The sequence below is a fragment of the Gracilinanus agilis genome, chromosome 5 (genome assembly GCF_016433145.1).
Source record: "Gracilinanus agilis isolate LMUSP501 chromosome 5, AgileGrace, whole genome shotgun sequence".
Lineage (NCBI taxonomy): Eukaryota > Metazoa > Chordata > Mammalia > Didelphimorphia > Didelphidae > Gracilinanus > Gracilinanus agilis.
In genome coordinates this window covers 232321319-232347350 of record NC_058134.1, presented here as the reverse complement: position 1 = coordinate 232347350, position 26032 = coordinate 232321319, and the positions used below count along the sequence as shown (strand labels likewise).

The following is a 26032-nucleotide window of genomic DNA, read 5'->3' as shown; positions in this document are numbered from 1 at the left end:
CCTCCCCCCCCAAGTTCATTACTAGAAAGGTGGAGGGACTCTGGTGGAGCTGCTCCCCTTTCCCTCTCGTTTTTCACATCCCCACCCCTCTGCCCAGCAGCCCAAGGGGAGTGCACAGGGGGCAGAGCTGGAGGGGAGCAGAGCATTAGCTGAGGACATTCCTCACTTCCCCTGCCTCTCCGCCCTGCAGCCCAACGAGAGCGCTTCCTCCCTCCCTTGGGTGAGGTGTACCCAGCATGTGTGTGTGGGAGGGGCATGGTGGGGGGGCAGAGCCTGGCACCCCATCTCTAAAAGGTTTGTCATCACTGCCCTAAGGTGACAGGAATCCAACAGCTCGGGCCCTGGAGTACAGCCACCTTCTTTGCCAGGAGATCTGGCGCCTGGTGGAAGTAGACTCAAGCCTGATCTTGGACATATTGTTTCTTTCTTTTTTAAAAACAATTAGAAAAAATTTATAACTTGGTGGTCATCAGCAAATGTGAACGTATTCACATGGGAAGGGACAAAAAAAGGGGATTTCTTAGTGCCATGGGGGGTGAGCTGGGGGTCTTGTCCTGAGGCTGGCTCCAAGGTGAGGGAGGAAAGTGGAGTGGCCCTGCTGAGGGGGACAGGCCCCAAGGGCTTCTCAGGAATGCTTCTGTCTCCCTTAGTCACTGAGGAAGGGGCCATCCGTTTGGGTGGTCATTGGCCCTGTCGTGCCCAAGGCACACTGATGCCACTTTACCCATGGGACCTGTGTGATTGTGCTCACCCCCGAGGCAGGGAAAACCCCTGTGAAAATGGGGTATCTTCTGGTTCCTGATTCTGGGGAAGGCAGGGAGTGTACAAACCGAGCACTTTTGAACCTAGTTCTGTGTGACTGGGTAACTAAACCCTGAACGTGCTGCCAGAGACCCTGCCAAGGGTCCAAGGTATGTCTAAAGACTGATGAGGAATTTTCTCCTAATTGTGAATCTGAGCAGCCTGTCTGTTCTGTCAGAAGGTGGCCCCGTCCTAATCAGCTAGTTGTTTCTGTGCTCTTTAGATTGTGCACAGCTACTTGGCAGGGCTTGGGGACATTTCAGCCCACATCAATATGAAACCTTGAATCTGCCAAGTACAACTTTTTAAAAAACGTCTTCTTTTTTCATTTTATTTTTCTGTTAATAGCATTTATTTTCTTGTTGTTCACTCTTTGTTGTTCAGTTGTTTCAGTCACCTCCAATTCTTCATGACTCCATTTGGGGTCGTCTTGGCAAAGATACTGGAGTTTTTTGCCATTTCCTTCTGCAGCTCATTTTCCAAATGAGGAAACTGAGGCAAAACAGGATGAAGTGTGACTTGCCTAGGGACACAGATAGGGGGTGTTTGAGGTCATATTTGAATTCAGGTCTTCCTGACTCCAGTTCCAGCACTCTATCCACTGTGCTGCTTAGCCATCCCTCTTCACCCTACCCTCAATTTAAAAAAAAAAAAAAAGAAAAGAAAAAAAGAAACATTATAACAGTTAGACATAACCAAGCAAAAGGAATTCCCACATTGGCCTTCTACAAAAATAGGTGTCTCATTCTGCACCTAGAGGTCCCCCCCACTCTGTAGGGAGGTGGGTCGCTGCTTCATGGTTGGCCCTTTGGGATCATGGTTGGGGATTGCATTGATCAGAAGAGCTTTCAGACTTGTATAAATTGTCCTCTTGTGGCTCTGTTTACCTCAGTCTTTTTCCATTCTAATCATCCATGATTTTTTTTCTAGTTCTGTAAAATAAATTGTTGGTAGTTTGATAGGATAAGTAAATTAATTTAGGTAGGATTGTAATTTTTATTATATTAGCTTGGCTTACCCATAGCAGTTAATGTTTTTCCAATTGTTTAGATCGGACTTTATTTGTATACAAGATGTTTGGTAATTGTGTTCATATAATTCCTGTGTTTGTCTTGGCAAATAGATTCCCAAATATTTAAAGTTATCTTAAATGGAGTTTTTTTTTTCTAACTCTTGCTGTTGGACTATGTTGGAAATATATAGAAATGCTGATGATTATATGGGTTTATTTTGTATCTTGCAACTTTGCTAAAGTTAGTAATTATTTCCACTAGCTTTTTAGTTGACTCAATCTAGGATTCTCATCATATCATCTACAAAGAGTGATAGTTTAGTTTCTCATTGCTTAATATTAACTCTTTCAAATTCTTTTCTTCTCTTATTGGTAAAGTTAACATTTCTAATACAGTATTAAATTCTTTGGTTACTTTGCCCAAGCCCCATTCTTAGAAACATCCACCATCAGCAGTGATAGGCACAGGTGCATGTGTATGTGCGCACATGCATGGGTATAGAGAAGGTATCTTTCTTTTGGAAATCTAAACTGTCCTCCCCTTTATTTTAGGAACTTTGCAATCTAATGTTTTCCCTCGATTGGATTAAAGCAAAGACTGAGCTTGTAGGACCTGCTCATTTGATACATGAGTTTATGCAATATAGACATTTATTGGACAAGAAGGTATGTATCCTTATAAAAAATAAGATCTTGAATGACGCCTTGTTTTGATGTTGGGATCTAGTTTTAATAGTGGGATAAGGAAAGATTGCCTTAGAATGTAAGCTCCTTGAGGGCAGGACCTAGTTTTTTGTATAATAGTCTCAAAACAGTTTTAGTACATAGTACTCACTTAATAAATGCTTATTGGATGATTTTTTTTTTCCTGGGGAGGTGGTGTGAGGAGATAAAATAGATTTTTGTTAGTTGGAAAAAACTAAATTAAAAAAATCTAAACTTGTTAGCTTGCATTAGAAAATAGTTTTTGTTCTTTGAGTTAATTATCTCCCTCTATAATTTGCTTTTGCTCTGTCTTTTGAGTTTCTCTTGAAGTCAAATAGGGTAGTTTTGGAGGGCTTAGGTTGGAACAATAGAAATGTGTAATGGTCTAAATAACTCTTAGTAATGATTTAGAGCGACTTTAAGAGATATTTCTTGTGTTAGGAAAGTAAACCTGTCTTGAATGTAAGTACCTGGTTAACCAAACTTTAACTGGATCCTTTAAAATCCAGTCTAAGAGAAGTCATTTCACATTAGTTCAGAGGAAAGGATGTTTCCTTCAAACCTAAAAGATGAGAAGATCATAGTGACATTTAGAGAAATGTCAAATTTTAGATCTGTTTGCATTTCTAAGAGATTTCAATTCGCTATAGGATTGGACCATCTGTGAGAATTTTCAAGAGTTTTTATCTCTCAATGGACACCTTCTTGGACGCCAGCCATTTCCTAATATTGTGCAACTTGGTCTCTGTGAACCTGAAACTTCTGAAGTGTACAGACAAGCCAAATTACGGGCTAAGCAGGAGGTCGATAAAGGGAAACTTTACTTGGAATGGATGTAAGTAGGTTAAGATAAACTCTGAAAAGGGGGAGAAGTTAAAATGCTGCACTAATATTTATGCATTGTCCTCCTTGGGATGATTTTGGGATCCTGAAGAATGCTTTGGCTTTTCTAGAAGCCTTTCTTTAAAAGCCTTTCAGAAAATTCCATGGAAGTCAGTATAGAGAGAAGAGATTTTACCTGGATTTCCGTGGTCTAGGGAACCTCTGTCTTCCAGTTTAAGTCTGGCCACTTCTGCAACTCAGAGCCTTGGAGAGATGCCCAGAACAATGAGAACATTCAGTGTCTTACCAGGGTTATGCAGCCAGTATTTCTCCAAGGCATAATTTGTACCCAGGACTTGTTGGTTTTATGACCATATCAACCTCTGTCAGTAAGTATAAAGGGGCATCATTCCATCAGCCATGGAAGGCTTAGAAATAGGCAATGGGAAGAGTTCTGGATGCGCAGTCCTGAGATCTGGGTTGGAGTCCTGCCCCAGATATTTAACATGCTGGGGGACCTCAAGCAAACTGTTGGGCTTCTGGGCACCTCAGTTTCCAGCCTTAGCTGCACTGTCAGCTTCACAGAGATGATTTCCTTTCCCAAGTCTTGGTGTTTGCAGCACTTGGGTAAAGCGCTTTGTGCACGTGCTTCCCCTGTGCCCTCACCCAGCACAGTACCTGGCATGTGGTAGGTGCTTAATTGATGCTCGGTTGGTACATTAAGGAAGAAGATTTAAGCAGATTCAGGTCTCCCATTCTTTAAAAAAGAACAAATGACCTTCGTGGATCCATCTCCTCAAGTTCTCTCTCCTCCTTTGGCTGCTCAGTCCTTAGAAAGAAAAGCTCACCCTCCCTGCATCTGCCGTAATGCCGTGGCTCCCTGGTTCCCCTGACCCTGCTTGTCCTGGCTCCATATTGTTCCCCATGTGGCCACTGGCCCTGTCCTGGCTTTCCCCTCTCCCTCAGCTTCAGTGGCCATTGTCATGCAGCTTTCTTGGTGTCATCTCTGCTCGGCACTGTACACTCACTCTTGTCTTTATCACTGCCACCCTGAGAGGGGGCGCCAGGATTCTTCCCCTTTGCAGCTGAGGAACCAGGCAAGAAGTTAAGGGAATGTTCAGGGACCCACAGCCAGGATAGGCTCGGGTCTCCAACTCCAGGGAAAGAATTGTGCTCTATCCATTGGGCTGCCAACTCCTGCCAGCCTGGCGTGCCTGCTCCTTCTGCCCCCTGCTCACTGCACACAGCCCCCCTCCCCTCTCCTGGCTGCTGGTGCCCTGTTCATGCAGGGGTGACAGCCAGCATTGTGCTTGCAGAACACAGTTAGGCAAAGAATCTCCATTTTGGCACTGTAGGGAACGTCCAGTGTGAGAAATGGTCTCCACAACAGAGTAGAACCAGTCTCTGATGTTCCACATCATGGAATCACAGAATCTCAGAACTGGAAGGATCTTCCAAGGCTATTTTGTTAATACCATCCCAGACCAAGAGTCAAAAAACATCTGAGGCATTTTGAGGCCATGACTCACTGGGGCTCCATAGCTAGGAAGGGTCAGAAGCCAGACTGGACAGGAGGCTTTCCTGAGTGGGAGCCCAGGACACTCTGCAGTCTGACCAGTTACTGTGCATGCTAGTGATTTCATCTTTATGCTGAGCTTTCTGGAGTGGCAACTCTAACCCAGTTCAATCTCTCTGAGATTTAAGAGTTTTAGAAGGGGGACCGTTGGGTGGCTTAGTGAATGAAGAGCTTGGCCTAGAAAGAGGAGGCCGGTTCAAATCTGGCCTCAGACACTTCCTAGCTATGTGACCCTGGGCAAGTCACTTAACTCCCATTGCCTAGCCCTTATCACTCTTCTGACATAGTATTGATTCTGAGGTGGAAGGTAAGTGGTATTAAAAAAAAAAGTGTAGAGGGTTGCTTTGTACCAGGAGCTTATTTTTTTATTTTTTATTTGAAATATTTTATTTAATTGATTTAGAATATTTTTCCATGCTTCCATGCTTCATGTTCTTTCCCTCCCCTCCTCTCACCCTCATCCTGTAGCTAACAAGCAGTTTCACAGGGTATTACATGTGTTATTGATCAAGATCTATTTCCATATTATAGATATTTGCACTAGGGTGAGCGCTTAGAGTCTACATCCCCAATTATATCCCCATCGACTCATGTGATCAGGCAATTGTTTTCTTCTGTGTTTCTACTCCCATAATTCTTTCTCTGGATGTGGACTGTTTTCTTTCTCATAAGTCCCTCAGGATTGTCCTGGGTCATTGCATTTTACCCTACAGTACATCAGTCTCTGTGTACAATGTTTTCCTGGCTCTGCTCCTTTTGCTCTGGATCAATTCCTGGAGGTCTTTCCAGTTCACATGGAATTCCTCCAGTTCATTATTTCTTTTAGCACAATAGTATTCCATCACAGATACCACAATTTGTTCAATCATTTCCCAATTGAAAGGCATTCCCTCATTTTCTGATTTTTTGTTACCACAAAGAGCAGGGCTATAAACACTTTTGTACAAGTCTTTTTCCTTATTATCTCTTTGGGGTATAAACTCAGCAGTGGTATGGCTGGATCAGAGGGTATACAGTCTTTTAGCACCCTTTGGGCATAGTTCCAAATTGCCATCCAGAATAATTGGATCAGTTCACAACTCCACCAGCAATGCATTAATATCCCAATTTTGCCACATTCCCTCCAACATTCATTACTTTCCTTTGCTGTCATGTTAGCCTATCTGCTAGATGTGAGGTGATACCTCAAGAGTTGTTTTGATTTGCATTTCTCTAATTATAAGAGATTTAGAACACTTTTTTTTGTGCTTTTTGATAGTTTTGATTTCTTTATCTGAAAATTGCCTATTCATGTCCCTTGTTGTGGAATTACTTGCTTTTTTTGTAAAATTGATTTAGCTCCTTATAAAATTGAGTAATTAGACCTTTGTAAGAGGTGCATATCAGTTTTTTATACAAATTAGATAGCTTAAAAACTTTTATATGGTACTCAGTATTCTGTTACTTTTGGTGCTCCTAGGGAATGACCACTGTTATAGCTCTACTTATTAAAGTCTTGGTATTATAGGGGCTTCCAATCACACTTCACTTATCCAAATAAGAAGTGTATTTTGGAGGAGGGGGAACAAGCTCTTCATCGTGTGTGAGCTGAGAACTCAGCTCTGCCCAGGGAAGACCCTCACTTACTGCGGCTTCCCTTCTCCTTCTGTGTGCCTAGAAACAAAAAAACGATCAAGAAGCTCTCCCAGCTGGTCGTGCGCCCCCACACAGATGCTGTCTACCACGCTTGCTTTTCAGAGGACGGGCAGAGAATCGCATCCTGCGGTGCCGATAAAACCCTACAGGTGAGACGAGAGGCGGGAGAGCGCTCTGTGCTCCGACAGCTCCTGTGCTTGCTGCAGGCACGGAGGAGCCTTTGGTACCTCCTCCATGAGCCATCCGTCCGTCTGGCTGCCCGCCCCAGGTCCCCGGGCACAGCCAGCAGTGGCCTCCCCTCCTCTCCCCACATCTGTCGAGCACCTCCTCAGGGAAAAATGGGCAGAGAGTGGGAGGGTCTGAGGGTGCGCTCCAAGTCAGTGGTTTCTAGTTGCCTTGCCGGTGTGGCACTGGTGTGGACATGATAGACTGCTCTGACCTGGAAGTGCGGAGGGAATATAATGGCATCATGTTCTTTTCTGAGGTTCCTTGGTGACATCTGTCTGCAAGGCCATTATTTGGCTTATTCTTTCTTCCTTTTTTAAACCCTTACCTACTTGCCTTAGAATTAATAGTATGTATTGTTTCCAAGGCAGAAGAGTGGTAAGGGCTAGGCAGTGGAGGAAAGTGACTTGCCCAGGGTCACCCAGCTAGGACGTGTCTGAGGTCAGATTCGAACCCAGGACGGCCTGGCTCTCCATCCACCAAGTCAGCCAACTGCCCCCATGTTGTTATTTTTTAAAACTAGTTTTGTACCTTTTTTAAAAATATCCCAGTGCTAGGCACTTTCTCTTGAAACAAAGAATAAGTCGACCAATGCGTGGGAGCTTGTGGTTGCTTAGGCAGCATTCTGCACGTGGGCACCCTCCTGTGCTGGCTCACACCCTCTGGCTGTGACTTTGGGAGCCAGATTGCAGAGGGTTCTGGGTCGTTTTTAGTGAAAGTGGGAACTCTGGGCAGGTGGCCTGACTCGGAGGGACCAGAAGTGGTTGTCTGGCACTTGGGATAGTGTTTGTAGACTTCTAGGTGCGGGCCACAGTGTTGACCTCCACACGGACCTTGCTTTGGGCCTCGCTTTCCTCCACTGTGGAGGGAGGGGCCGGCGGGGCCCCTGGGGCAGCCTGTGGTGATGAGATTCATCTTGGGGCGCAGTCTCTGCTCCGCCCTGCAGGGGTCAGCCTTGTCCGCTGCTCTGTGGCAGCTTGCAGCCCTGAGATGGGGAGGGAGCCGGCCTGGGGCTGTCGTGCTCCAGCCCACAGGGAGGCGTGTCTTGGCCAAGAGAAGGGGGCGTCCCCCCCCCCCATTCCAGAAGCCGCCCAAGGCAGGAGGACTGACTTTTGTGGCCATCATTTGTGGCAGGTGCTGAAGGCAGAGACGGGAGAGCGGCTCCTGGAGGTGGAGGCCCACGAGGACGAGGTGCTTTGCTGTGCCTTCTCCAAGGATGACCGCTTTATAGCCACCTGCTCGGCGGACAGGAAAGTGAAGGTAGGCCGCTCGCACCCAGACAGCATGGCTGTTCATCAGGCCCCATTTCCTTACCTCTGAAATCAGCCAGGGGACCCCCCCCCTCCAGGTATTTCCTCTAGCCATGATGGAGAAGAGACCCAAAGGCTTCAGCAGACCGCCAGAGCAGGCCCAGAAAAGGTCTAGGCAAGAGGACTTCAGCCTTTGAGTAGCACAGACTTTTTTTTTCCCTTAAATCAGTGGTTCCCAAACTTTTTTGGCCTCCCGCCCCCTTTCCAGAAAAAATATTACTTAGCCTCCTGGAAATTAATTTTTAAAAAATTTTAATAGCAATTAATAGGAAAGATAAATGCACCTGTGGCCATCACTGCCCCCCTGGATCGCTGCAGCAATATTCCAAGGCAAGGGCTAGGCAATGGGGGGTAAGTGACTTGCCCAGGGTCACTCAGCTAGGAAGTGTCTGAGGCCAAATTTGACCCCAGGACCTCCTGCCTCTAGGCCTGGCTCTCCCCTCACTGAGCCACCCAGCTGCCCCTGTACCATAGACTCACAATGCCTTCCTCCTCGAGAGGCAAGGTGGCACCCCAAGTGATTTCACTGGTCTGGGGAGCCCCGGAGTGTGAACTTGCTCCCTGTGCTGGTTTTCCGAGGTCAAGGCGGATCTGTACATCATTGAGTCATTCTGGGCATCCTTTGGAAGGTGAGATGTTAGTGAGTAAGAGCACAGGGGCTCAGAGGGCAGCCTGATCAAGGAGGGGGCCTGTCCTGGGGCCCCGTGCATAGGGCGGCTGCCTTGTTTTAGAGAGGCATCTCTGTGTGGCGTGACAGAGCCATAGGGTCCATCCTGGGAACTTGCGGACAGATTGGATCCGGCAGAGCTCAGGAGATATGTGACTCGTCGCCCTCCGAGCAGGGGAGGGTCCCCAGGAGAGACCCAGACGCCCTGGGGACTTCAGCTTTGGGGGCCAGCAGCCTTGCCCTTGGGCAGCTGGGGTCCTGAGCTTTGGGCTGGGCATTGCGCTTGCCCACAGCCCACCTGCTGCTTGTCAGAATTCTTGATTGAGTCCTTTGAGACTCTCTCTTTAGATCCTGCTGTGGGAGCTGGACACAGCAGTACAATGGCGGAGAGCATGGGGTCTGGTTCAGAGGGACCCAGCAGATGTGGGCAGACCTCTGCTTTAGGAAAACCAGTGCCAGGGACAGGGGGGAAGACTGCAGGGGGCAGAACCCAGCTACTTTGTGTAGCCTTGAAAGGATGTAGCATTGGGCACCTTAGGGGGTGCAGGCTTGACTTGCTTCCAAGAATCCTGCCTGAAGCTCAGACGGAGAGTTCTCCGTTTTCATTCATTCTCTGAGGGAACTCCCCCAAGTTCTCTGGTGCTGTGCAGACGGGCACTGGGACGCCAGTGTCCAGAGGGCCACAGGAGTCAGGAAGACGCAGGTGCTTATTCAGGTGTTCGTGCCACCGAACCGGTTTGCCTGAGTTTAATCTTTATCTCTAAAATGGGGCCATAACAGCACCTTCCTCCCAGGGTTATTGCAAGGACCAAAAGAGGTAGCAATTGAAAGGCTTGTTGCAAATCTTACATAAACAGTTACATAAGTGGTTATTATTATTATTATCATGCCATTGCCATCATATATTAAAAACATGATTAAAAGCAGGTAAGGACCTTAGAAATCTCCTCATTCAGTGTCAAAATTTTACAGATGAAGCAACCTGAGCTAGGGGGTCTCTGTAGAAGGGGTAGAGACAGAATGACGATTGGAACCCAGGTCCTCTGAGGCTAAATCCAGAGCTCTTTAACTTGTGCCCCTAAAAAATTTACAACACTCAGCTGAAGTCCCACCTTCTGTAGGCTGCCCTTCCTTTCCTCTCAGGTGCTGAGGTTCCCTTTCGTCCCTCCCATACAGATCTTGTCCCTGTCCCTCCATCTCCCTCTGTCTCCCCTCTCCTCACTCCTCTCCATCTTCTGTGGCCCTTTCTGTGTTGTCTGATTGTTATGTATCTATTTGTTGTCTCCTCTTTGCTTTGGCTCCTCCTTCCTAGGGCTTATCCCACGGTAAGCTCGTAGAAAAGGCTGCCTGGTTGATGAATCAGTGTTTTCACTAAATTGTAATTGTGCTAGAAAAGATACTCTTGGGTGGGCAGGTCAGGGTGTTTCCTCCTGTCTCCATTGGCCTCAAACCAAACTGCTGCCCTCCAGTGTCAGCTCCTTCGACAATGCGATTTCAGACTTGTTCTCTTCTTCTGCTTTTCTTTGAGAATGTTGCCTTGCAACACAGATAAAAGTTGTGTTGCTGCCTCAGTCTGCTTTTTTTCCCCCATTCTGTTTAGATTTGGAATTCAAGGACTGGGGAGCTGGTACACACCTATGATGAGCATACGGAACAGGTCAACTGTTGTCATTTTACCAATATGGAGCACCACCTTCTCTTAGCCACTGGATCCAGTGACTATTTCCTCAAAGTGAGTGCAACTGTCCAGATTATGAGCTAATTTTTTAGTATGGCTTAAAGTCCATTCCTTGATTTCCTTCTATTTCAGGATTATAGATTTAGAGGGGAAAGAGTCTTTAAAGTCCAACCCTCTTATTTTACAGATGAAGAATCTAGGGCAAAGGGAGGTTAAGGATTTGTCCAGGGTCCCACAACTAGTAAGTGTATAAGGTGGGACTTCAAGTCCCTAATCACTATACCACATTGCATGTCAATTTTTTTTATAGGACCTTATAATAAAATGTAATAATCACCCAAAGAAAGGTGCTTCATAGTTAAGTGAGAATATTAAGATACAATGACTAAATCTCCCAGGGACTTTGAAAAACTCAATACATTTCTTTCAACTTATCTCAGGTCTCAGAGCAATAGCTTTCACTCTTGAAACTCTTACGAGTTTTCTTCCAAAATGTAATGACTGCACAGTTAAGCTACTAGGTTGAAGATTTGTATTGAAGAGGACAAGAAACATCCATTTCTAGAATTAAATAACAGCTTTTGCCTTTTAACAACATCTGTGAGTAATTCCTATTACTAAGATGCATCTTCCATTTGAATGCCAAGCTCAGAAGCAAAATTGTAATTGTTCCAGACTAGTTAAAGTAGGCAGTTAACTGTCTATCCAGTTATTTAGTGCTCAAACTAATGGATAAGGTAAATCTTAGAGTTCCCTAGTGTGCTTTAGATTCTCATCTAAGTGCAGCCCCATTACTAGTTCATGGCACCTCTGGAATACTGTGAATTCAATATCTTCTTTTAGCTTAAGAAGAATGAAAGAAGCAGCTGTAGTCTTGGGGTAAAGGAGAGACTCCCTAACAGTTGGACCTGCCCTGTATGGAATGTGTTGCTATGGGATGTGGGGGACACTCTTTATTGTGGGAGGTTTGGGGACAGAGGATGGTTGGCTTTGTTGTAAAGGAGATTGCTGCTTGGGTATGGTTGGATTCATTGGGCTCTGGGGTTCCTGTCCACCTTGAGATTCTGCCCAATCCTCTGATTTTGTTTATATTTCCACATAGCTCTGGGATCTTAATAAGCAGGAGTGTCGGAATACCCTCTTCGGTCATACGAATTCAGTGAACCACTGCCAATTCTCACCGGATGATAAACATTTGGCTAGCTGTTCAGCGGATGGAACACTGAAGGTAAGCTTTTGTATGGGCCCAAAAGAGATGCAATTTTGTTGACTATATTCTGGTTTCTAAATAGAAAATGCTCATATTTTAAAAAGTGGAAGCCATTAATCTTATTTTCCATCAACTTTTTCTCAGGAGCAACTTCATTATAACTATTTTTCATAACAAACTCCCAGGAATAGTTTGCTGCCTCATTCTTTTTTTGTTGTTTTTTTTTAAACCTTACCTTCTGTCTTGGAATCAATACTGTATATTGGCTCCAAGGCAGAAGAGTGGTAAGGGTAGGCAATGGGGGGTCAAGTGACTTGCCCAGGGTCACACAGCTGGGAAGTGTCTTAGGCCAGATTTGAACCCAGGACCTCCTGTCTCCAGGCCTGGCTCTCAATCCACTGAGCTGCCCAGCTGCCCCTGCTGCCTTATTCTTGAAGCGGGGATAATTTGGGTTCACCAACTGAAGAATATATTAAAGTGTATTCTTTAGATGCTACCACTGGGGTTTCTCTATGTGTGGACATCCTGTAAAATGATGTCTACTAATAATAATTTGTGGTCAAAGTCTTCTGCAAACTTTGGCTTTTTAGAAGTTAATAAAACAAAACAAATCCTCCAAACAATTCAGATGTGCCAAGTGTTGTTGAAGTGTGTTGAGTAGATCACTATGGGAAAGGTAAGAGTATTGAGAATCTTGGGCTTGGAACCAAAAGGAACTTTGGAGCCATCACATCCCATCTTGTCCAGGCCAGTCCCTGTTGCTTACATCCTGGGGCCCCAGTAAATGACCAAAAGTCACACGGGGTGAGATTCTTAGTATGTGGTAGGATTTGAACCCATGTCACCTGATTTGTGAGCCCAGCTCACGTAGCTGCTAAACATCGAGGTGTCAGGGAGCAGCAGGTTCCTTGAGTGGCATTCTCTTGTGTTCGGCTGCCGTGGCTCAGGGCCCCTCTGGCCAGCTCCTCTTCTCTTTTGCCTTTGTGCATTAACCTTTTTTTTGTAAGTAAGTGATGGGTGGGCTTTTGCTTTCTTGTGGTCATTCAGGCGCTGTTCAGTCTGCCCCACTCTTTGCAACCCCATTTGGGGTTTTCTTGGCAAAGAAGGTGGAGTGGTTAGCTGTTTGCTTCTCCAGCTCATTTTACAGCTGAGGAGACTGAGGCCAAGAGCGTGGTGTAACTTGTGCAGGGGCACACGGCCTACCTGAGTCCTAGCCACCCCCCAGCATGTGCAACATGCTGCTTTTTGAGAGGTAGCCCAGGAGGGCCAGGGCCAAGCCCCAGCTTTGCCACCTATGACGTGCAGCACATCCCATGGCAAGTCACCCACCCCCGTCCTGTCTCTTTCTGTCCAGCTTCCGTGCCTTTCCTTTTGTGACCTGGTGGGACTGTTTCACTTGCAGAGGGGGAGGGATAAAAACGGAAACTTTGGTGAAAACCTGACCGAAAGCAGTGCTCCCACCGGGAGCTGGCCTTCCTCACATGATGTCTGACCATTCGGGTTGTCGTTTGTTCCTTTTTTAATAAGCTTTGGGATGTGAGCTCGGCCAACGAGCTCAGCAGCATCGATGTGAGGCAGCACTTCCTGTCTGGTGATGGGCGTCAGGACGACGTGGACGTGGCGGTGAAATGCTGCTCCTGGTCCAGCGACGGGGTTCGGCTCATGGCGGCGGCTGCAAACAGGCTCTTGGTAGGTGGGCACGACCCGAGCCCCAGAGGGTCCCTCCATGGCCCTCCTCGCTTTCAGAGCTTCATTCCACCCACTGTGCTGCAGGCTCCTCATCTGTCAGGTGGGGATAGTCATGACCGCGGGCCATTCCTAGGTGCTTTGAGCATCACACGAGATAGTGTAGGCATAGGGTAGCCCACAGACCTTCATGGAGAATAGAAATATCATCTATCAGCAAGCATGCACTGCCTTCCCTGCTTCAGAAATTCTCCTACCTCATCTCCCACTGTTAAATGAGTGCTAGCAAATGAACAGATGAATGAAAGAAAATTAGTCTTCGTTTCCAGAGCTTTTGCTAGCAGCCCCATGCAAGCTCTGATTTTCTTATTTGGCCTCTCCTGCTAGTCCTCCTTCCTTCCCTTTCCAACCTTTCCTGGGACCCTCCAGGCACTCATCCCCAGCCTATTGTGGAAGCAGCTGCCGCCCTTCAGCTCTCACCAGCTTTTCTCCTTTTTGGAAGTTAATGGTCAAGAATCATCTGTTCTTGAAACTATTTCAACTCCCATGGTCCTTTGGGCAGCCTTTTTATGACATCATCTGGGCTTTCCAGGGGCCTCCTACTTTGGGGGTCCCTTGGCCGCCTCTCTGCTTTTGCAGGGATACAGAAATGGCCAGGACGCTCTGAGGAATGTAAGAATATTGAGGTTCCTCCAGTGACCAACATAGGCCTCAATTTCTTTCTCCCCAAGGATGGCAGTTGAGTCCAAAATTGCCACTGGATGAAAATTAGTATGAAATACTCTTGCTGCTTTTTTTAAAAAAAAGTTTTAAAAGAATATATTCATTGACTTAAACTAAAGCCTTTTAGAAATCGAAAGGAATAAATAAAAAATAGTTTGTTTCTCTGTCTTCTCATGGGAAATGTCTCTGTCACGGTGAAGTCATTTGTCTTAGCAATAACCTAGGAATGAACTGCTTTTTTGAAAGTTTTTGCTTAGCATTGTTGCTACATAGCAGACTCTCCCTGATGATCTGGGGTCAGGATTCTCCACCAGTATGGACTGCTTCCCCTCCAAACATTCTCCTCTTATCTGATTTTTGTCTAGAGCTCTGTACCAGCCCTTTATAAAGGGTCCATTCCACTCCCCGAGGCCACCAGGCTGCCTGTTGGTGTTTTCTCATTCATAGTTCATGCCCATCTCTCCCTCTTTGAAAAAAAATTTGATGATATTTTATTATTATTTTTTTAATTTTTAATTTTTTAGAAAAATTTTCCATGGTTACATGATTCATGTTCTTATTTTCCCCTTTCCCTCCCCCAATTCTCCCATAACCGATCAAGACCTATTTCTATATTATTGATTGCTGCTAGTACAGAAGTCCATTACATTTGATTTTACCACATTGTATCCATCTCTGTGTACAGTGTTCTCCTGGCTCTGCTCCTTTCATCTGCATCAATTCATGGAGGTCTTTCCAGTTCACATGGAATTCCTCCAGTTTATTATTCCTTTGAGCACAGTAGTATTCCATCACCAACAGATACCACAGTTTGTTCAGCCATTCCCTAATTGAAGGGCATCCCTTTATTTTCCAGTTTTTTGCCACCACAAAAAGCGCAGCTATAAATATTTTCGTACAAGTCTTTTTATCTATGATCTCCTTGGGGTACAAACCCAGCAATGCTATGGCTGGATCAAAGGGCAGGCAGTCTTTTAGAGCTCTTTGGGCATAGCAATTGATGTCTTTTAAAAGACATCAGATTTAAATCTGACCTTGGACACTTCCGAGCTGTGTGACCCCAGGCAAATCATTTAACCCCAATGACCTCCCCTCACAATTTTCTCTCATAACAAAGACAATCAAGTAAGACAGATACCTTAGTCATGTTTGAGAATGTATACGTCATTCTAGACCTGCTGGATTAAGTGATTTGCTCAGGGTCACACAGCTAGGCAGTGTCTGAGGCCACATTTGAACCCAGGATCTCCAGGTCTGGTGTTCTATCTGCTGATCCACCCAGCTGCTAAGATGATATCTTTTCAGCCACTTCTTTGGGGGGTTTCCTACGAGCAAACTGTTTGAGCGCATCATGTGTCTCCCTTTCTCCTTTCAGTTAGTCACGATTTAAATATTCCCGAACCCATGGTCCATACTCTGAGGGCATTATTTCACAGGGAGAGTCAGGAAACGGTCTTTCATGGTAAAGAGTAGTTTAGGGTTAGTGAAGGGCCCTGTGATTCCCTGAACATGGGACTAACCAGAAGTGGGACAGCCTGTCCCTTTCCCAGGATCAGTGATCCTAGGCTCCTGAGCGCCGCCTCCATCTTCAGCAGTTATGAAGTGCCTGCTGTTCGCTCTGCAGAAGCGACACCAGGCAAGCCTGCATAGACAGAGCCAGCCCTATGAGAGGGCCAAAGAGGAGATCTGAGTCAGGGCCTAAAAGAGGCCGGGATGAAGCGTTAGAGCAGAGGACCAGCTGGGAGGGAGGGAAAGGTGCGTGCTGGGGACTAAAGTAGATGGGAAAGGGAGGAGGAGGCTGGAGGAGAGGCTCTGAACATCACATGGAGGCCAGCACATCACAAATGGCTGTTCAGTGATTCTAAGGAGTTCATTCTTTTTAAAGGTGGTGGTCAGCCATTTTAATTATGATAATTGTGGCAGTTCAGTGAAAGAAGCATTGATTAAATTCCTATGATGTGTCAAGCACTGCTAGGTGCCAGAGATAGCACTTAGTTGACTGACAAGCATTCATTAAGTGCCGACTGTGTGCTGGGCACTGGGGATGCAGAAACAAGCATGAGCCCAGCCATCCTTCAGGAGGGAAATGCCATGTCCCCAAAGCTGTAAAGCCTGTACACAGAGTGACATCAGGGAGGGTGCAGGTGAGACAATGCCTAGTGCACTTGTCACTCATTGCTGATGCTTTGCCATTTCTTTGCAGGTTTTTGATGTCCAGAGCAGGAGCCTGTTGGGGGAAATCCATACTGGTCACAGCAGCACCATCCGCTTCTGTGATTTCTTTCCCAAGAGCCACCTGGCAGCAGTGGCTCTGTCCCACTACTGTGTGGAGGTGAGTTGCCCAGTGGCTTGAATTTTTTGGGCCCCCTCAGGCCGGATAGACCACAGGATTATAGGTTTAGAGTCTGATATAACCTTCTTCACTTTGCAGATGAGGAAACTGAGTCCGAGAGAAGTTAAGGGTTAGATTTGAATTCAGGTCCTTCCCATGTCCAAGCCCAGAGGTTTATCCATTATAGCAGCATCTAGATCCAGGGAAGAATGTTGTCATGAAAACCAGGAGGTGTGAGAGTATCCAATGGGCACAGTGTCCCAGGCTGCAGAGAAGTAAAAAATGATGAGATCGACACAAGGCCATTGGATTGTTTACAGCTGGTTCTTTCAGTGTGCACATTTGGTTTTTAACAAGGGAGTAGTGGCACTGTTTGTGTCCTCTGTACAATTTGTTTAAAATTTTTTTGTTGTTGGAAGTGACTGCACTTCCCCTGACCCCATGCCACCCCCAGTGTAAACACCCATTCCTGAAGTGGGGCTTCTTGTCATGGAAATTGGAAAGGGCAAATTTAAAGTAAAGGAATTCAGTTACTAGAATATTTCAGGCTTGGGAAATTGGGAACCTTTTTCCATTTAACAACAATCATCCACTTTATGTAACATGTTATGAGTATGGAGGGTGTGTGTGTGCACACGTGTGCCTGGCTCTCCCGCATGCTCCTTTACTGTCAGCCCCTGGAGTCCTAGTCCATCCTAGACGGCATGTGGGCCTCCTTCCTCGTTGGACTTTATCGGTGGCAAACATCTCTGGGAGCCACAGAGGGGAAGTGCCCCTGATTTGCAGCCAGAAAGTGTCTGAGGTCACATTCAGACTCTGCAAACTCCCCGCTTCCCCCTTTGCTGCCTCTCTGAGGCACGTTTGTGATGTAGGGGTGGTTCCCTGGCCCGGTCTGATTTCTGTGGGCCTCTGCCAGGGAGGAAGAGGGAAAGAACAGTTAGGTAAAGATTGCTGGGAGGGAGGAAGCTCTCTGCCTCAAAGATTTTTTTCCTCATGAGAATAGCATCCATTTGAGAGCTGGCAGGTGCCTCAGAGCCCAGGCATTGCTTAGGAAATGCCATCCACAGGAACATTCTCCCTAAATGGAGGCCTTGGCGGCTTGGGGCTGGGGAGAGCCTGCGGGAATGGAGGAGATGGAGGTGGTATGTCTAGAGACAGACAGAAAGACAGGTAGGACACTGAGGTGAGCACCTTGTACCGGGCACTTTTACATGGTGTTTCTCCCCCTCAGATGTCAGTTCTTTGGGTGCAGACACTATGCAGTAGCTGGCACGTAGCATTTGCTGTTGGCTGACTGAATGGGAAGCTGTCTCCTCCCAAGTTCCCTGATCCTGACCATCAGCAGTCCTCTCAAGCTCTGGAGTAATGCTACAAAAAAATTAGGGGCTCCCATGTCTGGTGGGGCCAAAATGAGCATAAGTGTACTTTAAAGGAGACCTTTGAATTGTGCAATGAATCCTGCCACATTAAGGCAGCCAGGTGGTGCTATGCATAGTGTACTGGACTTGGAGTGAGGAAGGCGAGTTCAAATCCTGCCTTCTACACTTGATAACTGTGACCTTTTGTAAGTCCCTTGACCTCTGCCTCAGTTTTCTCATCTGTATAATGGGAATGCTAGTAGTACTCATGTTTCAGGGTTGTTGTGAGGATCAAATGAGATAGCTGTAAAGTGCTCACAAACCTTAATTGTCTTATTGCCATCATCATGCTTGTCATGGTGCTAATTCAGACTGGCATAACTTGGGGAAAAATTTTGAACTGTAAGTTCTCCAGTTTGAAATACAGACTGTGGAAAAGGTCCCCCTTTTTTTGGTCCATGCTTGTCTGAAGCCTGAAGCATTACTGTGACTCGCAGTGCCGTGAGAGGAGCTCTGGCATGTAGGGGATTGTATGAGACTGGGGCGTAGACATGTATATAAAAGGGACCAGAGCCTGAACACAGGCGGGAATGTCCCGGGAAAAGTCTGCACAGCACAAGTCAGTGTCCTTTCATCCATTGCTGCCTGGATCTCTTTGCCTCCTAGCTGTGGAATACGGACACGGGTTTCAAGGTTGCTGACTGCCGAGGACACTTGAGTTGGGTTCACTGTGTGGCATTTTCTCCCGATGGTTCTTCATTTCTGACGTCTTCTGATGATCAGACAATCAGGGTGAGTTGGTTCAGGCTCTCTTTTTGTTGGTATCACACTCCAGGGTTTGCCGGCTGAGAATCCATCACCTTTCCTCTCTCCACCTGGTTGGTCCATCTCCTTTTCCGTTTCTGCTTCTCTCCAAGGATGTCCTTTACGCAGCTTCTCCCTGCAGAAGACAGACCAGGTTTTACCCCTGCTTTGTCATTCTTTCCTTCTTTCCTTCCTTTCTCTTCCTTCCCTCTTTATTTTTCTACCTCTTTCCATTCCTCTCACCCTACCCTTCCTCCAAAAATTATTTACTTGTTTACTTGCATATCTTTTTATTCATTCATTCATCTATTGATTTATTTTTTAATTAAATTCACTTATTTATTTTACCCAGCTCTGGGAGACTAGGAAAGTATGTAAGAATTCTGCTATCATGTTAAAGCAGGAAGTGGATGTCGTGTTCCGGGATGACGAAGTGATGGTTCTTGCAATCGACAACATAAGACGCCTACAAGTGAGTTTTTTTTTTTTTAAGATGGATCTGATCCAACCCATGTAATTTATAGATATGTTTCTTCTGTTTCTTTGTGGTTTTACCCTGCATGTAGTAGATACTTAGTAAAATATGTTGGTTGTCTGAGTGAATGACTAATATCTCAAGCTTCATCAATGTGGGACCTTCTGGGAACCTTTTTTGTTAGGAATCCATTTGGTAGTCAGGGGAAACCCCCTCAGGATCATGCTTTTAAATGCACAAGATAAAATACATTGGAAAACAGTTATGTTGAAATTAATGTATTATTTTTCTTTCACTTCCAAGTTTGTAGACCCCTGAAATCTGTCCATGGATTCTTTAGGGTTCATGAACTGGTAAAGCCTGTTAGTAAATGGTCTTTTGAGATTTGAAGAGTTTAAAATGGTGGCCCTTTTTTGGTGCTGATCTTGTTCAAACTTTGCTAACCTAGCCCATAGACAGACAGATGTCTGGTCCATCATTAGACTTGTCCTTGAAACTTTTTCAGCCCAAGGGAAGACCTGCTAGAGATCTCTCCTCTACTGGCATTGCCTTTAAGAACCCAGAACCCTATCTATACCATAGTGAGGCCTTCTGTTGGCTACTGGGAAACTACATCAAGGGCAAATGTTGTGAAAGAGTTAATCTATTTTCCAGAAGTACCTACAGACTGATCTAGACCAGTGGTCTACTTAGAATGTTTTGGCATCTGAAATTCAACCTAATTCCTTTCCTTTTTAATCTTATGTATTTTATTTTATACATGTTAAAACACAATTCTGAGAAGAGGTGGTCTATACCACACTCCAGACTGAAGGCTAAAGGTTGGGGATGGTTCATGGAAAACAAAAAAACCCATTGAGAATCCTATTCTGACCTGCTGCAGCTGTCTCCTAAGTGGTCTGTCTGCTTCCACATGCTCTATTTCCTCATTGGTTTTCATGTAAATGCTAGAAAAATACTCTTGTAACCCAGATCTGACCATCATTTCCCAATTCAGGAATCTACAGAGGCTCCTTGTTGCCTCTTAAGGTAAAGAAAGGAAGACAAATCAAACTTTTCTGTTTGGCATTTGAGTCTGTCTACAGCGAGGTGTGGTGTGTTCCACTGAATGCAGACAGAGTCTTTGGGGGAGTTTCAAAGATGGAGATGGCAACATTTTATCTGGGTCTTGACGGTTGGGAAGGATTTTAAAAGGTGGAGGTGGGAGAGTATAGGCCACATTCCTGGAACGTTGAGTAGCTTCCTTTGGCTGGAACATCAAGTACACAGAAAGAGAGGAATGTGAAGGAAGGACTGAGGCAGAAGTCAGCTGGTATTTGACTGTGGAGGACTTTGAATACCAGGCTGCAGAATTTGGACCCAGGTCGGAGGTCCAGTTGTGGGGTAGAGCGTGCTAATGAACTGTAGGCTCGGTATGACTTATGTAACTACTGTTACATTATGTACTATTGTCACATCTTGGGCCACATTGAGAGAGCCTGAGCGTTCGGGACTAGAAAGGGGATAGGCAGATCTAATGTGCCCTGCCCCAGTCAGAAGTTCAGTCCTGGACCTCTTGAGAGCCTTCAGAGGAGAGCCACCAGGAAAGTGACCGGGACCTTGGAGAACATAACTTACTTATGAAGGATGATAGAGGCATAAAAAGCTGAAGACTGAAGGTGAATATGATAAGTATTTGCAATCACTTGTGGTTTGAGCTGTGGGTGCCTCAGAGCAACTTCGCCTTCCTTGAACAGCAGTAACTTTGCTTCAGAAAAGTCTTTTTCATCCTCTCCTACCCTGCATTGAAATAAGCTTTGTGAACATCGGCAGCCATAGCTTTTATAAGCAGAGAAGGCAGTTGCAGAACCCAGAGCAGACAGATGTGTCTCAGGTGGCAAGCATGGCAGCGGCTTGGGAAACCTTTAGACCCTCCTTTGGTTTTATGGGAATGTATTGGAGCATCAGTGCCACCATAAACAGGAAGGTAAATGCAAGCCCGAGGTGCTAAAAGCAGCTGTTGGGAAGAGCAGAGGGTTTTGTGGTTCCTGGGGGAACCTCGGTGGCTATGTTCCCTGCGCACCTTCTGGGTTTTCTCCCCTTTTCCAATTGAAACTCGGTGCTAGACAATGCTGCAGCTATTACCATTTAATCACCTACTCTGTTTTATTTTGCATTCTTAGCTAATTAATGGAAAAACAGGTCATACCGATTATCTGACAGAAGCCCAGAAATCTCGAATTAGCTGTTGTTGTCTGAGTCCAGGCCTGCGATATGTGGCATTGGGAGAAGAAGATGGGTCCATAAAGGTACCGACCTCTCTGGCCTTTGGGATTTGGGATCCTTTAGTTTCCCTGAACATGTGGGCCTTGCCGTGGCAGTGAGAATGCTCATGATTTGGCCATCTTTTGCTGCTTTGTTAAGGTTTTAAAAGAGCTTCTGTAATCAAACTGGATGTGAAATGTTGAATCTGACATCTCCTCCTTTGACCTTGCCTGTTTCTGTGTGTTTACTTGTGTCTCTCTTCTGCCCCAAAGACCCCCTGAGACTCTTGGGAGATGGAGGCAAAGCTGTTTGTCTTCTTGGAGGCTCTCCAGCCTTTGAGCCAGACGTGCCAGGGGTTTTGTCCTTGTATTTGCAATGCCTAGCACGGAGCCTGGCACACAGTAGGGTGTAAACAAAAATGCTTGTTGGAGTGAATCATGTTGTAACTAGAGAAGCAGCTAGTGTAGTGGGAAGAGCCCTGGCTTTGACGGGAGAGGACCGGGCTCATCTCCTCCCTTAGGTGAAGCCCTAGCCTCCCTGAGCCTTGGTTTGGACTTGACTCAGTTTCCTTATTTGTGCAGTGGATAGAATCATACTTGTTCTATTTACCTCACAGCTTGGGCTCTTCCGACTCTTGAGAATCCTAGAAGTAGAGCCAGAAGGAACCTCAGAGGCCATTTTACAGTGAAGAAAACTGAGGCCTGTGGAGGTTACCTTAACTGGACATCAGTCAGTCAGTAATATATGAAGTGCTTCCTAAGTGCCAGGTACTATGCCAACACTAGAGATAGAGAAAAAGCAGAAACAGTCCCGGTCCTCATGGAGCTTCTATTCAAACTTAAGAGAAAGCCACACACAAGTGGGCCCCGAGCAAATGGAAAGGACGTGGTGTAGAAGAAGGCATTTGTAGGCATCTGAAGAGAAGGCCAGTAGTGATGGCTTCATTCCCCTGAGCTGCTTCTCCCAGGCCGACTGATTTTTTCTTACTTTACTTGTGTCTAGACTTAACTTTTTCTTTTTGTCTCTCTCTAAAAGGTGAGTACCAAAGCCTTTTGCTTTTGATTTCAGGATGTTGAGGTCTGCACCTGGATCTGTGCTTTGGCTAGTTTGGGGATCTCCCAGAGAGGAGTCCTCGTCTCCTGGGGCCTATGCCTTGGTGCCTGCCTGGGCCCTGCAAGGTTAAGTGAACAGCCTGGCCAGGACAGGCCAGAGACAGGGCCTCCTTGAGCCCAGGCCTCCCTCCATCTTGTGCTCTCTGGCTTCTGAGTGTCTTACCAAAGAAAAGGCCTAGCAGATGCCTTCATGCTGCCTCTGCTTCAGGATCCAGCCAGGCTTGGTAGTGCTGCGAGCTCCTGTCCTGCTTACTCCCTGTTGCTCGCAAAGGCCAATCCAGCTAGCTTATTTGGAATGTCTGTGTTTCTGTCTCTTCTTGGTAAATGGTCACTTGAGTCAGAAATAGAAAACACCTTTCCAGAGACTGCTGACCCAAGTAAGGGTTAAAAAAATTAAAAGGTTGGACTAAATGTATATAGATGTGTTCGACAAAAATATATTGCTCAAGTCAGAATGACTTTTGTATGACAATTTATTTACAGAAGGAGAAAGAGTGAAAGTAAGGATAATGAGAGAGAGAGAAAGAGGCAGGGCTTTAGAGGCCCCAGCAAAGGGTAAACTAAATGAGGGTTCCAGCTACAAGGCCTTCTCCAAAAGGGAGGCCTCTGAAGACTAGTCCTTCCAGAAAGCCAGGAAAAGAAGCCAACTTTTTCACTCACCCACATGGTAGTTCAAAGGGAGAGATTCAAGAATAGTCCAAGGTCCCAAGCCAGAGCTCCTCCAGGGCCAAGTTTGAAGGCAAAAGAGCTAGTCACAGGAAGTTTTTCCCACTTTTAAAGATCATGCCTTTCGTCACTTACTGTGTGCCTTCTTTCCACTTTATGTGGACCAATTGCGGCTATAGTTTTGCTTAGGACTGCCCAGAGGGCAGTCAGTCATTTTTGATTTGTCACCCACTATAGGGCACATGTGTCTCAGACCTCCCCATACTTAAAGATAAGTGGGGTGTATACTTCTGATGATTAAATCTAAAATTAGGCAGGGGAGAGTTAATCCCATCTTCACACCCATCTTTGCCTGTGTCCTGCTATTTACCTTCTTTGTAGGCTCCAGAGTGGGGCAGGAACTGCCTCTTTAGGGATTGCCCTGTGGCTCTCTCTGGAGCCTGGGGAACTTGTGATCTTGGGCTTGAAAGATGGGCTTCTGTGGTTTCTCCTCAGACAGCCTCATCTCTCCTTAATCTGGTGCTCTTCTTAGATCTCTTTTAAGATTTTAATTAATTGTGGCTGGATGGAGACAGCATGTCTCTGCCCACTTCACCATCTTAGCTAGACTCTCAGTTGGAAGGAATTTCTGGGGCTTATCAGTGGGGCAGGGTTGTGTACTGGGGAGAGTATTCGATTGAATTGAATTGAATTGAAGGTAGAAGTTGCTTTAGAAAAGTCACTTAATTTCTGAGTCTCATTATTCTTACCTGTAAAATGGGAATTTTAGGATTTCAAGCTAGAAAAGGCCTTTGAGCTGATCTAGTTCAACGTCTCACTTTATAGATGAAGAAAAAGAAGTCTAGAGATGTTAAAAGACTTTTCCAGGACCCACATAATAAATGGCAGAGCCAGGACAGAGTCCAGATCATCTGACTTTGCATCTCATGGATTTCTCCCTGTTATACTATATAAATATTACTGTGTATTCCCCCAAACCTTCTTTACAGACTAATTGTTAGGATTAAATGAAGGAGGCGTTAGGAAGTTCTTTTCTTTTTAAAAAATAATTTTCATAGCTGTCTTCTGTTTTTGACATTATCATAGTTATTATCCAAGTATCTCCCCCTCCGAGAGGGCCATCCCATAGTACAGTATTATTTAGAGAGGAAAAAGTCAGCATAACTGATCAAAACATAGAAAATATCCAAAAATGTGTAGGACTCTAAATTTGGTTAAATTTTCAAGCTTAGAGTACATATTAGCCGCTATAATTAGTGTTAGAGAAATTTGGTGGGAGAATAGTAGATAAGAGTTGGTCTGGGTTCCAAACCTACCTGTGACCCTGGGCAGGCTGCTTCTGTGCTTTAGGCTGCCTTTGAAGGCCTTAGGAGTGTTACCGTTATTATCTAGTCTGACATGAACCAAAATGAGAATCTTATAAATCTCCTCCCTCTGATGCAGCTGGTTCTGAGGATGCTAGATCCAGAGCTGGGAGGGACCTCTGTAGCTGTCTAGCACAAAGCTCTCATTTGGACAGATGAAGAGATGGAGGTCCAGAGTGTTCTGAAGGGACTTATCTAATAGGATTTAGATTTAGAGCAAGAAGGGATCCTAAAGAGGATATCTGGTCCAATCCCCCCCCCATTTTATAGAAGAGAAAACTGAGACCAGCGAGGTTAAGAGACAGGAAGACCCAGAGGAATCCATCCCCCCTTCCTCTGAATTTGTTAGGCTAGACAACCAGCCCCCCTGTCTCTTAGGGGTCCGGGGTCTCTTGGTGCTTTCCCTCCAAGTAATCTTGCTCTCCTTTTCCACTTGGAAGATTCTAGAGCTCCCCAATGGAAGAGAGTTTCGATCTCGAATAGGGCACGAGAAGGCCGTACGCCGGGTGCAGTTCACACCAGATGGGAGAACCCTTATTTCGAGCTCTGATGATTCCACGGTTCAGGTGAGTCCGTGAAGGGCTATTTAGGCCTGTTTAGGCTCGCTTTCCTGGCATATGAAGTATCAGTCAGCCAGATTTGCTGTATTCTCTGAAAAGACAATTTGGGGGTGGTTTTATCTGTAGTATTTGTTGGGGTCACTTATATAAATTGCCCTAAAATCTTGAATGCCCCCTTTTTTAGCCTTCAGGCCCCTTGGTTTTTAGCAGACCTCATATTTAACATAGAAGGAAATAAATTCTAGAGATAACCATATATATGCAAAGAAGAAATCAAATAGAGATTAATTTAAAAGGACAATATAGGGGGCAGCTGGGTGGCTCAGTGGATAGATAGCCAGGCCTAGAGACGGGAAGTCCTGGATTCAGATCTGGCCTCAGATATTTCCTAGCTGTGTGACCTGGGCAAGATTCTAAGACAGAAAGTAATGGCTTATAAAGAGAAAGGACAATATGGTTGTTTACCAAATATTCCCTGTACTCTGTTTATAAGCTTCTTGTATGCCTCAGAAGACCGGTTTAGAAAAATCCTTATTTTGTCGTTGAAGAGGAAACAGCTTCTAGAGCCTCTGATATGCATTGCTAAGTATTAAGTACCTCTTGGGTGCCAGGCGCTATGCCAGGTGCTGGAGATCAGCAAGCATTTATTAAGCACCCACTGTGTGCCAGGCAATGTGCTGGGCTCTGGGGGGTGTCAGGCAATCTGTTAGGCACTGGGAATAGAGACAAAGAGGAAACAGTTCCTTGCTTATGGTCATCTGGGAGACACTAGATGCACATTCATGCAAAATAAATACAAAGTACTTTTGAGGGGGAATCAGAAAGGCAGTTGTGGGAGCCCAGGGGCATTCTAGTCATGTGGACTTAGACAAGAAGGTGGGACCAGTAATGAGCTTGGACTGATGGTTTTTTCCAGAAGATTATTTAACTATGTGAACCTATCTGGGTGGTTATGTGCTATTTTTTTTGTGCTAATCAGTTAAGTTCCCATTGTGTAAAGATTTGGAGGAAGAAAACCCAGATTTGCATTCTGGAACTGGCCCTCAGTTTCCTTAACTGTAAAATGA

General features: G+C 45.6%; 1 protein-coding gene across 5 annotated transcripts in view; it reads left to right on the top strand.

Moving 5' to 3' along the window:
* APAF1 (apoptotic peptidase activating factor 1) overlaps positions 1–26032 on the top strand; it is a 66764-nt gene that overhangs the window by 22926 nt on the left and 17806 nt on the right. For 3 of the 5 annotated variants that reach the window (XM_044679695.1, XM_044679696.1, XM_044679694.1), the window contains exons 10-20: positions 2366–2479; positions 3169–3353; positions 6574–6700; positions 7911–8036; positions 10354–10485; positions 11534–11659; positions 13169–13330; positions 18407–18532; positions 18897–19016; positions 21182–21307; positions 24846–24971. In XM_044679695.1, the coding sequence (XP_044535630.1) occupies positions 2366–2479; positions 3169–3353; positions 6574–6700; positions 7911–8036; positions 10354–10485; positions 11534–11659; positions 13169–13330; positions 18407–18532; positions 18897–19016; positions 21182–21307; positions 24846–24971 (1470 nt within the window). Of the gene's footprint in view, positions 1–2365; positions 2480–3168; positions 3354–6573; positions 6701–7910; positions 8037–10353; positions 10486–11533; positions 11660–13168; positions 13331–16253; positions 16383–18406; positions 18533–18896; positions 19017–21181; positions 21308–24845; positions 24972–26032 lie in introns of all 5 variants that reach the window. The other 2 variants (XM_044679693.1, XM_044679692.1) reach the window with 1 other exon arrangement.